Genomic DNA, 22,410 nt, shown 5'->3' with positions numbered 1-22,410 from the left:
GGATATTATTTATAATGGGTTAAATAGTTTATGGATGGGTGGATTTATTTGGATTTGTCTATTGAGCATGGTTTATATCGCTAGCCTTGCATGCTTGTGGAGGTCACTTTACAGGCATGTGGCACTATTATGTTCCAAGCCATGGTAAGTGATTTGGGCCGTGACAATATAGCTTTGGGTTCCCCATAGGAAAGTTGTGTCCTATTAACCATTCTCGATAGCGTTGTGGCACATTTTTGCGTGGAGAATTTAAAAAAATATATGAGGGCTGCTGGCAAAACGGAAATTGTTTTGTTAAAAGCACGAGATCCTCTATCGTGACATCGCGCAAGAAAATTAAAAAAGAGCACCACTACCTGAAATGCCAAAATCCATGTGAAAATGATCAACAATTTAATCATTTTCACTCATATGGGATCTCGTTTTAAAAGTGTTTTCCAAATAATAATCTTCAGCAGCGCTAAAACAATCGACTTTTCAAAATAAAGGAGTGATGCGAAGGGGAGTCGCAGCAAGCAATTATGTTCCCGCTCCTTCCACCTGATCTGAGAAGCGTTTAAGAACACAGCCTATATCATCAAATTTGGGCTCAGAGTCCATTAATGATCTTTCTTCTTCCTTCCTCATCTCTTACTCTCCATAGCTTCTTAAGTAGAGTTTTTAGATGGTGCCTGAACATGAAGTCCTGAGGAGGCGGTACCGCCCTTGATATTTGATCCAACAGCAGCCCACTTTTTAGGAGGCTGCAGTTGGATCAAATATCAAGGGCAGTACTTTTGTGGTACCTCCTACACATGACTTCACGGGCTGGTACCATATTATTTCTCTCTTAAGAAAAACTATCATAGTCCTTCCAAATAAGTGATCTCCCATTTCTGGTACAACCCTCAAATAATCAACCAAAGTTGTAACAAAAGTCTTCTTCCTCTTGCAAAATTCAAAGACCATCATCTCTAACACCTGTTTTCTTTTTGGGTAAGACATTCTAGTCCACCTGTACGCATCACAATTAAATTAATTTACAATTTAATTTACTTTTCCAAACAAATCAACAACAATTTTCTAAAATGCCTTATGCGATAGTCCCCAGCAGATCCCTTTTGTGAATATCAATTTGTTAATCACAAATTTTACAGATATAAGATCTACAGATTTCTGAAGTTGAACAATTCACCAAACAGAGTAGACATGAGGTGTACAGAAATGAAGATGTTAATAAAACCTCAAAAATAAAAAGCCGTAATCACCCAAATCATCACACTAATTTCAAAATTAGATTACATGAATACAAAAGAATAACTCAACCTATGAAGAAAATGTAGAATCAAGCAACTTTGACAGGCTTCTCCTTGCATAACATATGCCACTCCTGAAGTACAGCCGCCTGAAGAGCTCGGTGCTCCACCTCCTCCGCAGTCAGAGTCGAAAGGGTTGAAGGCCCCTTCGGTTTACCATCTTTATTCTCCTCTTTCTTCTCCTCTTTGTCCTCATCCTCGGCTTCCTTTTCTTCTTCTGCTTCTTCTTCTTCCTCTTCTTCTTCTTTTGGAGGTTGGGGTGGCGGTTGGGCTGCTTTCAGTAATGCTATGCGTTCCATTGAAATTCTCAGCCTCTCTGCAGCTGCAACCTTCACTTCGTCTTCCGGCATGTATTCCACATTTCCATCAGTTATATCATCCAACCATCCTTGTAAATCTGATCCTATTTCTTTTACGATTGATGCATCGGAAGCCCTGACGACAAATTTACACATCATGGTGGTTGTTTCATCGCCCAGATCTACATTTCTGCTCACTTCACTTGCACCAAATATCATCATGCCCACAAAGCCACCATACCATGTTTTTGCAGCAAAGCACAGCTGTTTATAAGAAGATCGAAAAGGGGGTGAGATTAATGAAACAGAAATGAAGAATCAAAAGATAAAGAGTAGGATTAGAAAACAATTCTTGGTACTTTGAAGAGCATATGAGCAACTGTATTGAGTTTTTGACATAAAAAAAAAAAAACTGCATTTTTCGCAATTTCGCAACAGGCCTCTAACCATGCAGATGGTCCTGTTTTAGCCCCATTTTGTGACCGATTATAGCCGTTTTATAGCTGTTGGGAAGGGTATTTTCGTCATTTTCACAAATACAAGCCATTAAACCTCTATATATACCCCTTTTCCCACAAACTTCTGCTCTACCATCACTTACATCTTTCATCCCTACTCTTTCCTACTTACACACTTCAACTTTTTACACTCTTCTAAGGGAAATACACTCTTCAGGTTAGATAAAAGAGGCTCTATGGTTGGAGAACTTACAAATTGTTGGAGAACTTACAAATTGTACTTACTATGGTCACGAGATGAAATGATGGAACATGCCCCTCCTTCAGGTTAGATAAATATTTACCAGTGTCATGTTTTTTTATCAAAATTGTTGTAGTATATTGTAGAACTATATCAATTGGCATTTATGATTATCTTGTGATGCAAAAGGCTTTATTACGCCATAAGACATTATTTCATCATATTTTATTACGTGGAAATGACAAAGCCCATTGTCCATTTTTTGAAAGTATAATTCTACAAAACATCTTACACATTTCCCGCAAAGAACAATCCCAAGAAAAGCTTCATTCTGTGTTAAATATTCCAGAAAAATCTCACCTAAATTTAGGGAAAGTCAGAAAATCCTAACAGAAGTCACATGGTGGAAACAGTTTCTAAGAGTGAAAATCAAAAGGTGAACACATTAAATACGCTTCAAGTATCCGTAATTAACAAAACCAAAAACTTACTTGAAATCCTGCAACCGTCCTGAGGATGTGTGAGCAAACGCGATGGAAAGGCTTAGATGACAACGATTTCAATCCACTGAGGAAGGGAGAAGCCCCACTTTGCTGTGCAGCAGTAGCCTGGAAACCACTTCCTTCATAAGTATATGCACCTGTGTACTCAACTATAGCCGGTAAACTTGGCCATAAACGGAAATATTCAACAGGTGAGCATTTGTGAGGCAAAAGAAGGTCAGTAAGAGGAATCTTATATGGTTGACATCTCAAAACCACGGGTTCTCCGAGTTCTGGCCTTAAGCTTCTTTTTTGTCTCATGACTTGAGTGGGATCATCCTCTGTATAGTCTCCCTCACCATAGTCTCCTACACCGCCGCTGCCATAGAATGGATAATACAAGACTTTAACCCAAAGAGCACATCTCTCAAAATGGGAAACACCCACAGTCACACTGCAGAGGACTGGATCCTACAATCAAGAAGATTGAGTAAATTGACTGCCAAATTCATTCATAATATTAAAACTCCAGAATAATATGTTACACACAAAAAAAAGAGAATGTGGTCCAAATTGGGTCTGCCTTTCACATCACAGGAATTGCTCAAATTATGGATATGATTTATTCAATGAGAAAGACAATGCAAGCTTCAGGAATAGGAAGTACAAGTTTTGTTAATTTGTTGAGTGACTCAGCAGCAAGATGGTGTCCAAAGTTTGCATCTCCCACAATCAGATTAACTAAAATTCAGTATATGCTACTTTTGATTACATATAAGATATGGAACACATCTTGTGTGTAACGAAAGAAATTTAAAAGACAAAAACATTAAAACAAATGATATAGAAAATTCAATTATGACAAAAGTTTCGTCCACTTGAATAGTGTTCAATGTGCAATTTGTAATTACTTATTGGTATTTGATCACATTTAATGAGTCGGATAAAAAATGCACAAATAAATTCTATGAGAAGATCAAATTTTACTTCGGTACTTTGTTATTTATGATGGTACAATTATTCAATCACATAATTTCAGAACTGTCTAAAGGACAGAAATGCTTCCAACATTAGATATATAGAGTCAGCAAGCAGAGGTAAGCATTTTTTTTTTGTGTTGGTGAGCTAGGATCGAACCTTTGACTTCAAGGTTAAGAAACTAAGCCTCAACCTGAAATGCATGCAATAGAAATACAGTTATCCAAAGGATGAACAAAATTTTCCTTTCGAACTCCATATCAGAGGCTAATTTTCTTTGTTCAGTAGATTCTAAGCTATGATGCATGATTGTAAGTACACAAACAGGCAACTGCCATACTGTATTTAGTTAAGAATCAGAGATATTATGCACCCAAAATTGATTATGGGCCAGAACTTGAAGCGATAAGTGCTGTTAATTAAGAAACATTATGCTTGACTAAGAAAAAATATCAGCTTAGTATGAAATCAGCCCAAACTGAAGGATTATTTAAGAAATATTGTGTCTTAAAAAATGAGGAGCTGAACAAATATGGTATCATCAGCATATTGCAAACGGATGCGTAAGTGTTGAAAAGGGAAGAAGAAAGCACTTACCCTCGCCAATACACATGGAGTTCTTAAATAATGGAGTGCCATTAGTTGTTATGAAGTGTTTATTGAGGAGATGAACTCATACATCATTACCACAAACTCAACTATATTCAACTCAGGCATGAGATTTCACAATCTCTCGCTTGAGAAAGATCTGGGGTTGTCAACGAATCTTGATAATAAGCAAATACATCAGGTTGGAGAATAATATCCAGATGTCATTCAAAGAACATAACAATGAAGGTTCATCTACAGCATTTCAGAGCCCATCCAGACACAAAATTTATCCAAGTTTCTCTCTTTGAAAGTGACTCAAAGATCCATTGCATCTTGAAGGAAAAACCTAAAAAAAAGAGTGAAGGCACCTAAAAAAGAAACAAGGTGTTAGTGTAGGTCTTTGAAAAAGACAACATAAGGTTTGGGGATTTTGCCCAGGAAGACACATGATTTAAGGTTTTGTATAAGGAGACATGTGGTACGGGTGAATATTGCAAAGAACAGGCACACCATCAATTACTTAACGGAAACACCTACGGCAGGTGAGTTTACGTCAGGAAAAAAAATCAAAATGCCCCTATATGTTTGAAAGGACAAAAATACTCAACTCAACAAAGCCTTTGTCCCAAACTATATGTTTGAAAAGACAAAAATAACCTTCATTTTTAGCTTGGCTGCCTTGTTGGTAAAAGGTCTTGTCTTTAGACCTTTAGATTGTAGTTTCGAGGATTGGTACCCAAAAAAACTTCACAACCTTCATTTTTAGCTTAACCAAAATGCCCTTCTATTTCCCCTTTTCCCTTCTGTTAAAATCCATCATCTCCCTCCTCCGCTCTTCTTCAACTCCAAAACCCAGACCAAATAGGGATATTTTTTCTGAATGATGGAAGATCGCTTCTTCCCCAACAAAATGCCGGATTTCGTGTTAGAAACAAGGGATTCCCTCGCCAACCTTCTCCCTTGCCCCTATTTGAAAACTGCTGAAGATTTCATGAGAGCTGCTTTAGATCTTAAAGTTAAGGAACTCCCTCTCTCTCTCTCTCCCTCTCTCTCTCCTCTCTCTCTCTCTCTCTCTCTCTCTCTCTCTCTCTCTCTCTCTCTCTCTCTCTCTCTCTCTCAATACTAGTTTCTCCTTGGTTTTGAAGAACTCAGGCATCTGTCATTGATTTTGGGGGCTTTTCTTATGAGTAAGATCTAGAAGCTAGCTTTGTTATTTTTTTCATTTATTGTTAAGTCCCTATTCAAATAGTGAATGAGACATGCACACTAAGAACAGCGTGTAAATTATTTCAGTCTGTACATAGGCTCTCTTGGAAGTGCATTTTGACTTTTTAAAGCCTTCCAAGTTACTAACAACAACCATTGTCTCAATCTCTGCACTTTAATCGCAACTCCACTTCAAGAGACTCCGGGGTATTGAAATTATTAGAGATTTTTGAAGTACTAGTATGAGGAACATCTTCTTATTTCTAAAATGAGATCTATTTTCTCATACGTAGGTATGGTAGATTTATTGGCGGGTGACCGGTGGTTGTGCTCTTGGCGCAGTGGATGCAAACCCTGGAGATCAACCATTTCTGGTGCTGTATATAGAGCACATAGAGATAGTGCACTCAAGGTGTACAATCCCCTTGCAAACATGAAATAATCTGAAAACCCATCTGAAGAAAACACTTACGGACAATTTGGGTGTACATTCCCCATGTGATTTGCTTGCAAATTGTGCCTAAACTGCACTACTTCAGTCAAGTAGCTTCTTTAGATAGCAATCTTACACAAATTACATCAACATACAATTGGGTTGCAATATAAAACTTATAATTATGTATATATTGTCACTAGTATTCTGCCTTCTTAGCTGAATCCTATGAAACATGTTCCCATGAGAACAGGAACCCTCATGTGCATCGGACAGCAAAGGAATTTTTATCCTCTTGTTCCTCATTAATTGACTTGCTAATATTAAAGAGATTGTGTAACTTCAAGTTATTGTTTCTGATCAATTTATTGGTAAATGATTGTGTCTGAATCTTCTTTTCAATAAAGTGGGGCGGTGTTTTTTATAGTTCTTTTGGGTATATTTCACCAATCCATGGCTTAAACAAAAGAAGAAAAAAGAAATGAGAAAAAACCTCTGTTAATGTTCAGAGTATCTAAAACTTCTCTGTAAATACCATATTCTTCAACAAATGTGACAGAATCAAGGTTCTGAAAATCGGAATCGAATCATAAATCGTAACAGGGTTTGAATCGTAAATCGGATTGTAAATCGTAAGATTTTTTCAGATTTATATATAAAAATGAGAAAAAATATTTAAAAAATATAAAAAGCTAAAAATAAGAATAAAATGAGTAATTATCTATTTTCCATTTGAAACTATTAAATTAAATATAAAGTTCTATGATTAGTAATCCGAAGCACAAACCATATTCATCGCACGATAAATTACTAAACAAAGCACAAACTATATTCATCATATAATAAATCATATTATATAATTTATCACAACAGTAAACAAAGTACATACTCAAATGTATAATAATCATCATACAAAGAAATGTAAGCAATAAACAAAGCATTTTGAAATTACAATCAGTTCTCAGAATCCAAAACAGACATAATCGTAAAATTCATCAAAAGAATCGTAAAAATCGCACAATTCAAAGTCGAATCGTACTTGAATCGTAAGATTTTTACGAGAAAAGATTCTTCGTCCGATTTGAATCGTTCAACCCACGAATCGATTTGAATTGTAAGATTCAAAGAGTAAATCGTAAGATTTTAACAACAGAGCTGCTTTGTTTATTTGAAGCAGTTTATGACTTCCCTCATTCAGACAGATCCATATGCCCAGAAAAATTTCAAATGGTTCGGAAAGATTTTTGGATGGAAAACGGAAGAATGACATCAATGAGCAGTGATCTTGTTCGGTGAGAGAGATAGGGGGAGCAATGATCAAGGTTTTAAATTTCAGTCAAAACAGAAATATTTCGGCCGAAATTTCGGATTTCAACCAAGACTGAAACAAAATTCGCATGGAATCGTTTCTTTTACAAGGATTTCGCTGAAATTCTACCTAAAAATCTCCGAAATTCCACTGCCAATTAGAAATTTCCTTTTTACAAGATTTCCACTTAAATTTCCGAAATTTCTAAATTTTTGACTGAATTTTAGATAAACCGAAATTTTTCAACGCAATTTACAAGATTTCGACCGAGATTTCCATCAAAACCGAAACTGAAACCAAAATTTAAAACCTTGCTGATGATGACAAAAAGAAATGTCCGGTTATTGCAATTGTTTGTTCAGAGAAGGGTGATGGTTGTTCGGTTGCGAAAGCTTTTTAATCAATGTAATCTTCAAATTGTAGAAAAGAGACAAAGTAGGGAGGAAGACATAACAAAAACTAAAACAAAGATTAAGTTAAAGCTTGTATTAATTTAGTAAATAAAACAAGTTGTTTAATAAAACCAAATAAAATGTGAACTTGTTTTTGTCTTTTACTATTATTAAAAGCATTTTTTCTATCTTTTTATGAGATGGAATCATATGATGTCAGCCCTTCCATTAGGGAATTGACCATGTGTCCGGTAACCACAGAAAGTACTTGCTCAACTTGACCAAAGAGTGAGATGCGGTTTCTTTAGAAATGACTTGGTGAAGAACCATGACATGGTGACATTGGATGTGTTGACTTGTTTGAACATGTCCAGAGAGACAAATTAGGCACTAGACTCACCAGCCAGTTAAAGTGATTTAGGCCATTGTGTGCCCCCTTGTGTAGGGTGGATGTTGTCTTGTATGTTCCAATTCTCTTTCATTTTCTTAAAAAGCTTAGTTACAATAAGAAGTTTTCTCTGTAAAGTGGGACAAGTCTACAGCAAAGAAACAACTCCACAAAGCATAAGTAGGAAATGTGAATATCCATTATTTTCCTTCTCTTTTGAAGGGATGCTAAAGCAGAATGTCTAAGAAACTGCCAGTGGCTCCAACCTCTTAACAAGAAGACGGTAAAAAAAAAGGAGAAAGGTCAACAGAAAAACCAAGAAAGAAATATGTGGTGATTATCTGAAGATTTGAACCCTGAAGATAAATGGACGGAAGGACATCTATAATCAGACATGCATTATTACTTATCACTCAGATGTAATATTGAATCCCGACACAAAAATAAAAAGTCGTAGATCACAAACAGTCTGTGCAAGATGGATAATTAATAAAAAAAACAGAAAACCCGAATTACAACTATTAGCCACCAGAGCCAAAATACAAAACAATGTTAGTATGGCATATGTACTTACAGAAATACTGAAAATAAATAATAATTGTAGTGGATAACCCTAATAATGTACACTCGAGAATGCTAACGGTAATAAAGCTGTAAAATAATTAATTTGTGCACATTAAATGTGGATTAAGTTTAACAAGCATACAAAGCTGCCAAGGTGAGATACAGTAACAAGTATATGAGGAAAAATGAAAAATGGAACAAAGCATTTAAATCAAACCTGTGAAACAAGATTACGCAACTGGCGCACTGCTTGAGGAGATCCATCCATAAAATACAATGCACCAGATAGCCCAACACGAATATCCACCCTATTAAGTTCTAGTTCAGTCAAATTTAGGACCTGCAACACATCTCTGGTTAGTATAGTGTGCAGTTTATCACTTTATCTAATCAAATTGGCAGAAATGAAAGCATTGACATATAGTTAGGTCCCACGACTACAAAATCAAACCAGGACATGAAATGACCTAAAATGAATAGCTGAAGTAACCATGATGCAGTTGACTAGAAGTCATTTAACTTCATAAAGGTTAGACAATGAGGCAGCCAATCACAAAACATACAAAAGGCAGAAAAATAGATAGAGATCAAGGAAACAGATGAATGGAGTCACTCTATTCGGGTATTAGAGATTCAAAACTCCAAATCATAAAAACATTAGAAAAATACTTTATATATATATATATATATATCAGTCCACATAACTCTTAGAAAACCTTAATTAAATCCCAGCTCTTGATCTAAGACTTTAATCTGACTTTGAAACACATCTTTAAATATCCAAAAGACAAGTAACGGCCACATTGCACACCCCGAGGTTTGTGAAATGTGTGGGTGTTTGAAACTCACTTAGAACAACTTAGTATGAATAATAAAATACCTCTAAACTAATAAAAAAAACATGTGTACCACTAAAGATTAAAGAAGGCTCATAAAGTGTGAACATGGAATGTCCGGGGATGCAAGTTTGATAATTATGTAGAAAAAGTTTGTTTTGATTCATTTCTGGAAAAATAAAGGTTTGTTTTGATCTTCAATATTGAATCCATGGAAATCCTGTACGTCGAAGTACACATGAGTGTGGAACCTTGGGATACAAGTTGGGGTGCGACATAAGGTCGTATTAGAGCTTAAGCTTTAGATCCATGGAAGTTCCAAGCAACAAGTGACATGAAGTCATCATATTTTGAAGAACCCTTTGAATTAGAATCCCTGATGTTAAGTTTCGTCTTCAGCAGTGAGGGCTACTCGAGGAAGACAAGCAGGAGTTGACCCCGCCAACCCGTTGGCTGGTGCTCAATGGGCCGTTGAGGCGATTGCCACTACGGTCCAACAACAAGGTCAGCATTGAGAAGTTGAAGAGGTTGTAATTTTTGAGTGGTTTAAGAGGTTCATGACTCCGCCATTCAAAGGAACCAAAGATCTGCAGGTAGGCAGAAAATTGGGCGAATGAACTTGAAAAGCTTTTTCATGTTATGATGCGTCTGAATAATATGAAGGTTGAGTTGGCAACTTTCCTGTTTGAAGATAAGGGCCGTTATTGGTGGGAGACGGCTCAAAGTACCATTCCTGAGGACGAATACCCAATTGCTTGGTACCATTTCGTCTAAGTCTTTTATAGAAAATACTTTCACTAGTCCTATGTGACAGAGAAGTCTAGAGTTTCCATAGATGGAAAGAATGTTTCTATAAAAAATGAATGTTCTTCCACATTCCCAACCTAATGTTTCTATAAAAATGAATGCTCTTCCACATTCCCAACCTATTTTGAATGTCCCCTACCTCCTTTCCAACTTCATTCACCTTCCCTCTCTTAGGAGAACTCTCATGTGCATTTAATGCTCTTCCACATTCCCAAGCTATTTTGAATGTCCCCTACCTACCTCCTTTCCAACTTCATTCACCTTCCCTCTTTTAAGAGAACTCTCATGTGCATTTTCCTCAGACTTTTTGGGGGGAATCATCGGAAAATTGAAGAAAGTAAGTGAGGAAACATAAGTTGAACCTAAACTTGTTGGAAGAACTCTCATCCAACGAGGTAGGTTACTTTACCTACTTAATTATTTTGGAATACGTTTGGATCAATATTAAGGCATGATATCTCTTAGATTAGGTTTTACTTGAATATTCTAGGTTTCTCTTCATGTGAAACATGTTTCCAGAAGTTACACATTCTGACTCATTTTTATAAAATATAGAAAAATTATTTTGCTCATGAATCAAACTCATAATTTTTTCAGTCATCTTACGTATCCAAAAAAAAAATTGTAGTCATCCTTGATGGGTTAACAGTTTGTGACAAAAATTTATTGGATTTAGATTTCATGATTTTTCTGGAAAAAATAAAATCATTTGTAACTGCTAGTTAGCAACCACAATAAGAAATCTTGTTTGATCTCTGTCTGATTGTTTCCATTGTAATTAACCATGGAGTCATCAAATGAAAATAAGAGCTTCATAAATTTTGTTCTATACAGCAAGATCTTTCAAATGACATGCATTTCACGAAATTCTGACACCGTTGTCTATGCTTTTGACCAAAATCACAAGTTTAGTTACAAAAAATTGGTGAACTAACTGGTCCAGAATTTTGAGCTTAATTGCTAAAAATCCTAGTGTATTTGTAGAATGAATTTAATGTTGAAATTTCATGCTAAGGTACTTCAGCTTTTCTAGTTTCAGAAGAAATTAGAATCTTCATTTTTTGACATCTAGATTTCTAGATATAGATTTTACAAAATGATGTGTCTGAAAGCACTATACCAAACAATGAACTTTTGAATGAATTATTGAAAAATGTAATTAAAATACTTGTCTAAGGATTTTTATTTGGGTATTTTTTTGCCATTATCTTGATTTGTAATCATCAAGGTGTAAAATTTCATGTCGTGAATCACCTATGAAGAATATATGAGGTATCTATTCCTAATGATGGCTGAATGGTAAACCTTTGAAACATTGTTGACCGATTGGTGGCCGATTGGCATCTCATTGAACATTCTGAGTGAAATTCATAATAAAGGTCAAATATATTGAAGCTTATTATAATATTTGTAAATCAGAATCACATATTGGAACCCAAACTTGAATAGTGGGTTGTTTGAATTATTGAAAAAAAAAAATGAATAATGAAACTTGAATCAAATAAACTAATAAGAATGTGGGATAAGAGATACTTTCTGGACTCTAGCTTGCTCTTAATCCAGCGTCTTAATAGGGCAGACCCTTGATTGGGAATTCCGGTATGGGCTTTGAGTGGGAGAAACACCTTAGCGAGTGTAGATTGATCCCAAGAGGTCATCTTCTGATATTCTAGGGCACTTTGGTGTATATGTCGACCTGGATATGGGTATGACTTAGGTCCTCTACCTCAGTTCTGAGGGTCTTTGACCTTGACATAGGAATCCTGATAGTATGAGCATCAGACTCTAGACTGCAGTTGGTGCAATGCCTATCAACACCGCCCATAGAAGACTTAATCCGCCTCAAACCATATTTGAATAGATTTAAATTCACAGAAACTAATGAATTCACAAGTAAGCTACTCACGCCTTACAATAACGAGATATATCTTATGTTTGACTGTATGCTTGTTATGTTATGAGTAAAGCACATGAAACTAATTCAACAATGTAAACCTTGAAAACCTAAATTTGTCCCCATTGAACATACTACTCATTGGATATTTGAATATTTAACTCTGAAGCACTGAGTGTTGAACATGACTTATTGGATATTGAATCTAAAATTTGAAAATTTGGTTATTAAGTTTGAGTCATGTTAGCCCAAGGGTTCAACAAGTACTCTGGAAACCTACGTTTTGATTACGAGGAAATCAAAGGTGAATACGAGGAAATCATCAGACGTGAGGAGATAAGCTGGAGATTGAAATCCCGTGAGGTATGGTTAAAAGAAGGTGACAACAACACTAAATATTTTCATAAAACAGCCAGTACCGGGAGGAGAATTAATCAGATAAGTTGCTTGAGAGTGAAGGAAGCACTGATTGAAGATCCAGCAAGGATAACGGAGTCAATTGCAGCATACTATCAGAAGTTGTACACATGTTCCCACTCACGAAGGTCTTTACTGAACGGAATTCAATTCAAATCGATATCGACAGGAAAAAAAATGGGTCTTGAACAGATGTTCATAATGGAGGAGATCAAAACGGTTCTTAATTCTATGAAGATGGACAAGGCTCCGGGACCGGATGGATTTCCGATGGGCTTTTACCTACGATACTGAGATCTTATAAAAAATGAGATACTGTCTTTTATGATGGAATTTCATGAGAGAGGCATAATCAACAAAGAAGCCAACACTACATTCATCACACTTATACCGAAAATTGGAGGCGGCGGTTGAATTGAAGGATTTCCGCCCTATTAGTCTTATCCAGAGTTTATATAAGTTGTTGGCAAAGGTTCTTTCCTGGAGACTTTCAGCGGTTATGGGGAATATCATTTCAAGGTATCAAGGTGCTTTTGGATGGAATACTCATAGCCAATGAAGTTCTAGACGCGGAGAAAAGGACGGGAAGTAGTGGCATTATCATGCGGGTGGACCTGGAAAAAGCCTACGATCATGTAGATCGGCGATTTCTGGATTATGTGATGGGGAGGATGGGCTTTGGTGAGCGATGGAGATGCTGGATTCGTGCATGCATCATTTCCGCATCATTCTCTGTCCAGGTAAATGGATCCTCGGAGGCTTATCTCAGCAGCTCACGGGGCTTACGACAAGGTGATCCACTATCGCCTTAATTAATATGGTAAAGGAAGAGTTAAGCCAGCTAATCTCGATTCTCGAGAGATGACCAAATGGGTTATATCAGTAGACTTAGACCTTGTCAAAATTCTGCTACCGTTTCCCATCTACAATTTGCAGATGACATCATTCCGTTAATCGAAGATGGTGGGGAAAGCATGCGGAATATAAGGTGTATCTTTTGGTGGTTCGAAATCATTTCTGGTTTGAAGATCAATTTTGCCAAATGTGCAATAGCGGGGATTAATATGGATGAATCACGGATGGCGGAATTAGCTGAGTTAATTGGTTGTTTGAATGTTAAGTTACTAATTAAGTATCTCAGCTTACCACTGGGATATGATTTCCCTAAGGCTGCACAGTGGGATCCGGTGATAGAATAGATTGAGCAAAAGTTGAGTACATGGAAGCAGCAATATCTCTCATTCGGAGGAAGGAATACTCTCATCAAAGAAGCATTATCGACTATGCCTGTGTATTTCATGTCCCTCTTCAAAATACCGGTAAAAGTCGCGAAGAGGATCGAAAAATTAAAGAGGGATTTTCTATGGAAGGGAAAGGAGGAAGGAAAAAGATTGAAACACTTGCTCAAATGGGAAAAGGTGTGCAAAGCCAAACGCAAAGGGGGTTTGGGAATCAGAAAGGTACGACTTCGGAATAGGGCACTCTTGGGAAAATGGCTATGGAGATTTGGGGTGGAAAAGGAGGCACTATGGACAAGTACGGTTGCGGGTGGGGGAAGTGGGAATCTAATGGTCGTCTTCTTGGAAAGGATCCGGGGCATGGCGGTCACTACATGCTGTTCGGGACTACTTTCTACCTTTCTTACGATTTAAGGTGGGTATCGGAGATCAAGTCTGATTTTGGTTGGATTTATGGATTGGTGATGGCACTCTCAAAGATACTTTTCCTGATCTTTATCTTATCACATGTAACCCGGATGTGATGATATCTGACCCGTGGTGGTAGGTTTGGTAATATTTTTTGGGATATCAGAATGCGGCGCAATCATAAAGATTCGGATACAGCAAATCTCGAAAGATTACTTGCTCTATTATCCAAACGCTATTTCTCCCCTAACAACCCGGATGAATGGATTTGGACGCCGGATGCAGATGGTGGATTTTCGGTGCGAGCTTTTTTCAAAAAATTTAATGATGGAAGTGGAACATCTTCAAGGAGGGCTCGTGTCTGGAAGCCATTCATCCCACCCAGGATAGCAGCTTTTGCATGGACCGTTGCTTACCGATGTATCAATATATGCGAGCGACTTAAGAAGCTAGGCATCCATCTCGCGAGCTGGTGTACACTGTGTCGCAATGAGGAGGAGAATCTGGACCATCTGATGGTACATTGTTCTTTTGCTTACAACATATGGATGTCAATTATTAGAGCTTGTGGCATGTCATGGGTCTCACAACGACTGGTCTCGAAAATTATTACTGATTCGGGAGGGGCAGTCACGGGATGCCTTGGACAACCAATGTGGGCCACCGTCCCATATGCCATTCTATGGTGTATTCGGCGGGAGCGTAACAACAGAATATTTCATAACAAAGAAAAGTCTTGGCAACATATTGTTCTGGAAGTAAAAGTTCTTATCATTGCATGGACAAAAGTAAAGATGGGGCTACCATACTCTGTGGGAACCATCTTGCGGAATTGGAACAAGGTCATATTAGAGACGAGTACAATGATATCAGCACCTCAATGGACTCGGCCTCCCGACGGATGGTTCAAATTAAACTTTGATGGGAATTTACTGGGTAACCCGGGGAGGGTTGGGATTGGGGGAATCATTTGGATGCGGAAGGTAGAACAATCATGACTTATTCGGGACCTGCTCGCGTCTGTGATGCCAATGAAGCTGAGGCAGAGACATTACTATTCGGCCTCCAATGGTACTGAACAAATAATTTGGGGCTTCTTATTGTCGAAGGGGATTTAACTAATACGATTGCGTGGGCATCGAATCGCTGCTGTGGACCTTGGCAATTATATCAAACTTTAGACGCTATTCAGGACTTGATTCGGATTATCAAGCCATCTCTCAATCATATGCCACGTTCTGCAAACTCGGAAGCGGATACCCTGGCAAAGGAGGGGATTGATAGGGAGGAGACTTGTATAATCTTTAACGCACCATGGCTGTAATTCCTTAACTCTTGTAATCTGCCCTCGTTAATTATAGGGGCATAGGACTGGATGGATAATCCAGGGGATCTAATCGAGGGACGCCTCGTCCCCATGTAATCTTCCATTATTAATGAAATTTGGTGTTGTCTTTAAAAAAAAACAAGCCATCAAATTTGATTTTGCATGTTATATTGTTGGACTAATGCTTTTTTATGTGAAAGTGAATTTGGCTAAGTTCACAACAATGGTCATAGCTATCTCATCGCATATCAAAGATCAAATGACCACAGCAACAAGTCAAAGAAGGTGCTCAATACTCAGACATTGGATGAAGAGCCGACGCCAATATCAAACTTGAAGACATTTTGAAGCTAAGGCTCAAGAAGAATTAATCGTGAAGCACTGAAGATCGGAAGTGGTTTTCATCAATAGAATGTAAAACCAATTTCCCTTCGTAATCTAGAATGGCCATGACACTTTAAAATGCTTAATATTATCTAAATGGACCAAGAAACTCGAGCTGAGCCTAAGGCTAATGAGGTGTCCATTGGAACCCATAGAACAACTTTGATTGGTCAACCAAAGGTGCGCCCTAAAGACCGAAGGAAAGCAATGTGAAATTTAATTAATAAATTTCCAAACACTTTGCCCGGTTGACCAAAAGCTTTGCTTGGTCGACCAAGGCACTGAAGTCGAATTTATTAAATAAATTTCTAGGAACTTTGCTTGGTTTACCAAGAGATATGCTTGGTCAACCAAAGCAATGAAATCGATTTTATTAAACTTCCAGAAACTTTGGTCGAACTACTAAGAGATATGCTTGGTCGACCAAAGCATTGAAATTGATTTTATTTATTAAACTTCCATAAACTTTGGTCTGTCTTCCAAGGGATACGCTTGGTCAACCAAGTATGTGGTTGGCCGACCAAAGCATTCGCTCGGTCAACCGAATATCTTATGGAGGCACGAGTTCGACAACCAGCTTGGTCGACCAAGGATCTTCCATTGAGACCGTTGGACCTTCCAAAAATTAGATATTATGAGTTTCTCTATAAATAGGACCATTGGGTTCACCCACAATAACATTCAAGAACTTGATACATCTCTCAAGAGAATCATCATCTGAGAATCTTTGAAGAAGGCTTGAATAATCATATTCTCTCAAGTGCCATTGATCTTGCATATTATTTGAGAGGTTGGTTTAGGCACCTGTGAAGAGGCAAATCATTCCTTGTATCATTTCTTCATTGTATGGGTGAGAGGGACACTAGATCAACCCTTGAAGAAAAAGGAAGCGCGGAGAACCGAAAAGAAATTGAAATCGGTGACTTGTAACGGTTTGATCTCTACCTACAATGAGGTGGGAAAGACACTAAAGACTCAAGGAGGGGATTCCTTGAGCCAAGGTTTTAAATATCGGTTTCGGTCATCAGCGAAACCGAAACGTTTCGGTACGAAATTTCAGACGAAATATTGTAAAAATTTCACCGAAATTTCAGAAATTTCATAAATTTCCGAAACGTTTCACCAAAATTTTACCGAAACGGGCCGAAATTTCCGAAACATTTCGGCGAAGTTTGGTACTTTTCCGACTCACTGTGAATTTCGTTTCGTTTTCCACGTTTCGGCCGAAATTTAAAACCATGCCTTGAGCGAAATCTTGTGAGTAGTATCTCTCTATCTCTTCTCATCTACTTCTTCTGGTTGCTCGATAATATTCACTTTGATTTATTTATTGCTTTTAGTTTGATAGTAAAAGGAAAAGCTTTGCTCAAAAGATTAATCAAAAAAGTTTATCAAAAAACCCAATTCACCCCCTCTTGGGTTGCACCTGAGATCACAACTCACAAGAGTATAAAAAATTAATATGACCCATTGAACACTGATTTTCACTCTGAACTTTGAACCGGTGTTGAACTTGACTCATTGGATATTGAATCTAAATATTGAAAATTTGCTTATTGAGTATGACTCACAAGAGTATCGAAAATTAAATATGGACCATTGAACACTGATTTTTACTCCACCTCAAACATGTTCCAGACTCCTAAAGTAGTAGTTACGTTTACCTACTGAGTTGTGTAGCGTATCCCAACTTTTATGACTACTTTTGCGGATCAGTAATCTTGAGGCGATAGCTGTGCTTGACTTATCTGGTGGAGGATTGAAAGAAGAACGCTTGTAGTTGAGGCATGTGCATAAAAGTTAGTCTGTCACTTTTTAGTTTTATTTCTTTTTTGGGAATGTAAGACTATGATAAGGTCTATTGAACATAGAACTTTTTGGAATGCATGTTTGATAATGAATCCATGAATGAATAGTTGTACTTTAATTTTGCATTTGAACAATTGGCTATGACGCCCACTTCACACAAGTGTGGAACCTTGCGATACGAGCTGGGGCGTGACAGTTTGAACCACTAAAATGTAGTTCAGCTGATCTGCCATAGTAGCGTGATGATCGGCTTTCACACATATCGCACTGAAGCATAAGTTGACTTATTTTAAGATGTTAAGCAGTCATAACGTTAGGTGATTCTTTCTTCATTTCCTAGTATATTAATCTATTATTGAATTTTCATTTTTACCATACTAGTTGAAGATTGGACCGGATAATTTCTTTTTTTTTTAAATGGTTTTGAAGAGCATAATATTTTTTATGAAGAGGATAATATTGTGAAACATATTTGTGAATTTATTATTTATGCAATTGATAAGTGCACACAAAGAAGAGGAATCCGTTCAGCAAATAAGGTTTAAGTGTTCTAGTTTATATCGTGTACAACACAAAGTTAGGGGAATAAGGATGAGAGAAGGTAAAACATTTATCTAAGGTTGATGAACCAAATTGATTTCGATGATAAGGTAAAACATTTATCTAAGCTTGATGATGACAATATCTTTACGTTACTTCCACCAAGCATATTCCGGTTCCGGTTTAGCATGGTCACAAAAATTTGCCTCGGGAATTTCTCGGGAAGTGTATATCTCGGGAGATCTTAATTTGTTTTTGGTTACTTATGGGTTTATATCAGGAAAAAAACTAGAAACAAAAATAGGGCATTTAAAAAATATATGAAAGTGCATAATTTAAGTAACATCAAAATAAAAAATATCATGATATTTTCCCCAGAAAATGATAACAATAAAAATATTGCGACATATCTAAAATTTCGAGACGATATTCTGAAAAAGTCTGAGATATTTGTGACTATGTTGCTTAGCCAACGAAGCAACAGTGTGAAACTATCAATTGGTAGTGCTTTCCACTGGTACTTCACAGCCTAATGAGAGAACACGTAGTATGGTTTTAAATTTATAGATTTTTTTCGGGGCATAAATTATAAATTTTAATTATTCTACTAATCGTAAAGTTTTACCACCTACTTCTATGGCCACATCGTGCAGGTAAAGGTTAAAGGTAAGGCTACTATACATATTACTGTCATCGACAAAAAGGGAGATCATCGTGAAGAGAGTAAAGATGATGGCACAAAATGACTTAAGGATAAGGGTGTATTTGGCTACATTCAAGAAAAACGTTTTTCCTGTACGATAAAAAACTCCGAAGAAACATTTAAAATCAGAGGAAACATATTTGGTATGTAGAATAGGGCAAAATCTTGTTATTTCTACACCAAAAACACCTAAAATCAACCAAAAAAAAGTCATTTCTGTTGTGGAATAAAATCAAAAGTGATTTTTTATCACAAGTGATTTTTTGTCACAAGCGATTTTTTATGAAAAAACTTAAAATATTACAAAAATCCTAGAAAGAGAAAATATCCTAGGACCCCCATATTTCATAGGAAATGAATCAAATACCCCATATAAAAAAAAACGAGATCATCAAACCAAAACATCTCTATTTCATAGAAAATGGCCAAAATACCCCTATTTCATTGAAATGGAAGATTCTATTATATTTTTTAATTTTTTAACTTTTTACTCATTTCCCTTTTTTTCTCAAAATTACCGTGGATAAACAAACTTTGTGTAAGGGTATTTTGATCATTATATGAGGTATGAGTATTTTGGTTAATTTTCGATGAGACAAGTAATAATAAATCTTAAAAAAAGGAAAAAATCCTCATCCATATTTCATAGGAAATGACCAAATATACCAATACCTCATAAAATGACCAAAGTACCAATATCTCTAACAAGTTACCAAAATACCGATACCTCATGAAAAATGAGCAAAATACCACTCCATTGAAAATAACCAAAATACCATTATCACAAAGTTACCAAAATATCTATATTTCATCAAAAATGACCAAACACCCCTATTCCATATAAAATGACAAAAGTACCCCAATCTCGAATGAAATGGTCAAAATACCCTTATCTCATTAAAAAATAAAATTTTGAATAAGGAAAAATGGTAGCACACCCATATTTCATAGGAAATGACCATAGCAAGTGACAAAAATAACCACACCTCATGAAAAATGACCAAACTCAGTGTTTAAAAATGAGGATGTTGGTCAAAATGCGGCCCAGAAAAATCCTTATTGACTCAGCGCGGAAGCAGCCAAGAACGCGGTTGACGCGGCTGAGTACTCGGGAGAGTCAAAGGACTTTGTATTGACTCCGTAGGGCAAAACACGGAACACGGTGGCAAAACGCGGAACGCGACCAAGGGAAAAAAGAGTTGGCTCGGGGGAGTTCACGATGATGCGAGGCAATTTTAAAACTATGGTCTTAAAGTGACCAAAATACCCATAATTCAAAAATGACCAAAACACCCCTATTTCATAGAAATGGCCAAAATACCTATATCTCATAGGAAATGACCAAAATACCATTATCCCATAGAAATTTAACCAGAATAAACATACCTAATAGAAAATGAATAAAATACCTTCGCAGAAATTTTGTGTATTCCTGGTAAATATGAGAAAATAAAAAATGAGAAAATGGACAAAATGAAATAAAATTAAAAAATATTTAAAAAGGAAAAATCTTAAAATGGCCATATTTCACAGGAAATGAAAAAAAAGGCCCATATCTCATAGTGTTTTAGCAAAATACCCCTTTCTCATAGCAAATGATTTATTTTTTGAATGGCAATCTCATAGCAAATGATTAAAACACCCATATCACTGTATTACTCTTGATTCTCTAGTACTTTTTTTTTATTTTCCAGTAACTATAGTTCATGATCTTGACTTGTAGAATTTGGCTATTTGAAAACTAATTGCTCAAACTCATTAATCATTTGAATACTTGGCTTAATAAAAAGTTATAATTACATTTTAAACATTGTCATTTTAATGTAGTAAATGTTTGAGTTTTGTACTGTTTAGGCATTGAAAATGAAGCACACGAATCTTGAGTTTTCACAATTTGTTGGCTTCATTTTATCTTATTTTTCAAATTTTCTTTAAATTTTCTACATCATACATTTTAAAATCAGGAAATTCATGGGGTTAGCCAGCCCCTTGCGAGAGTGCTAAACACCTCATCACCCCTCCACATTTAAAAACATATATTGAGTAGGTTGATCCAGTGACCTACAATGGTGGAAACAGTTCTATAAAATACCAAGTAATTACCTATATGCTCCAACCAGTAGCTACGAATTCAAAAGACTTGCAATATCATTGAAAATGACATTCAGTTGAGTGACCTAACCTTTAGATGCAGTGTGATCCTTCCATCAGTTGAATCTGATAAATGATAAGCCTCAACAAAGCATGGATCACTACTACCAGTCAAAGTAATGGCACTTGGAGGCACTTTAAGAAAAGTAGAGTCAACACCCTTTGTTAACAAAAGAGTTAATTCACTAGGATCTGGCCTCCAAAGCTCTTGAATGGCCTTGTGAACCAATGCTTCCAACTTCCTGTCTTGGGCAGCAGATGCTTCAGAAAACTGAACTGTAAATTTGTGGTGGCTAAATGGGTAATCTCCCCTAGCTTCACCAACCCCTGCCCACCTGAAAATGATGCATGGTTAGCCACAACTACTAGTTCACGAAAACAAAGATTCTTTCTCAAAAATTAAGTTAAAAAATCAGCCTAGCATTGCGAAGGATGGTCAAACATCTCAAACAAGCCAAGAATCCTCAAAAATATATTTAAGCAAGGTTCAAAATGTAACATCTTAATTTGAAACAAAAAAATCATGCACACAATTTTAAGTGGCAGACAGCCACCATGACAATTGAAGAATAAGATAAAGAGTAATATACGAACCTAATGTCCGATTTTGAAAGCTCGTTTTAAAATACACATACAAATAAAAAAAAGAAAAAAAATAATTAGCACCCATATTTCTGCAATAGCATCTGTTAGTCTCCAAGATATGTCTCCCTTTCCCATCCATCAAATAATGCTTAAACATATCACCCTCATTCACAAATGGACCTGGGAATTATAACCATATGATGTCTACTACCTGTCCTGAGGCCAAGACCTCTACCTTGGTAAATCATTTATGCCTAATGGATACAAATACAACTTCCCTGTGCAGTCTCTAAAGTCGAAACCAAACTACCTAAACCCACCTGTCCTTATTTACCCAAGAATTTGGAAAATGAACATTACTAACCTTATACAGTCCTCCCACCTATAATTCAGCCACTTACATTTCCATCCCAGTATCACATTAATATGATAATTTGGCTAATGAGTATCAACAAACTGCACCAACGCCATCTTTGACTCTGCAATGGCTTTTTAGAACTTCTGAAATAATTATTTTTAAGAATTTTAGTCAACCATCTTCGTTAATATTTATAATCATTAATAAGTTCAGAAAGAACATGACTACTGTGATAGGCATAAAAAAGTGCAAGCAGTTGTTACATTCACAGTATGGTGTAAACACATGGGAAGCATAAAATGGGTGGTCAAAAGTCA

The 22,410-nt window shown here is 36.5% G+C and overlaps 1 protein-coding gene across 2 annotated transcripts in view; it reads right to left on the bottom strand.

Moving 5' to 3' along the window:
* Window positions 1-1,058: 1,058 nt before the first annotated feature.
* The window catches only part of TPLATE (ARM repeat superfamily protein), a 40,766-nt gene continuing 19,414 nt past the window's right edge, over window positions 1,059-22,410 (bottom strand). The window contains exons 4-7 of one of the 2 annotated variants that reach the window (XM_077394405.1): window positions 21,182-21,485; window positions 8,854-8,976; window positions 2,785-3,246; window positions 1,059-1,858 (exon numbers count right to left, since the gene is read on the bottom strand). In XM_077394405.1, coding sequence (XP_077250520.1) covers window positions 1,325-1,858; window positions 2,785-3,246; window positions 8,854-8,976; window positions 21,182-21,485 — 1,423 coding nt within the window. In that variant the 3' untranslated portion in view covers window positions 1,059-1,324. Of the gene's footprint in view, window positions 1,859-2,784; window positions 3,247-4,429; window positions 4,713-8,853; window positions 8,977-21,181; window positions 21,486-22,410 lie in introns of those variants that run through there. The other variant, XM_077394406.1, reaches the window with a different exon arrangement.

This window comes from Tasmannia lanceolata, unplaced genomic scaffold (genome assembly GCF_043159265.1).
Source record: "Tasmannia lanceolata isolate RefF3 unplaced genomic scaffold, GAP_Taslan_0.1 ptg000013l, whole genome shotgun sequence".
NCBI lineage: Eukaryota > Viridiplantae > Streptophyta > Magnoliopsida > Canellales > Winteraceae > Tasmannia > Tasmannia lanceolata.
This window is presented reverse-complemented; position numbering and strand designations above follow the sequence as displayed.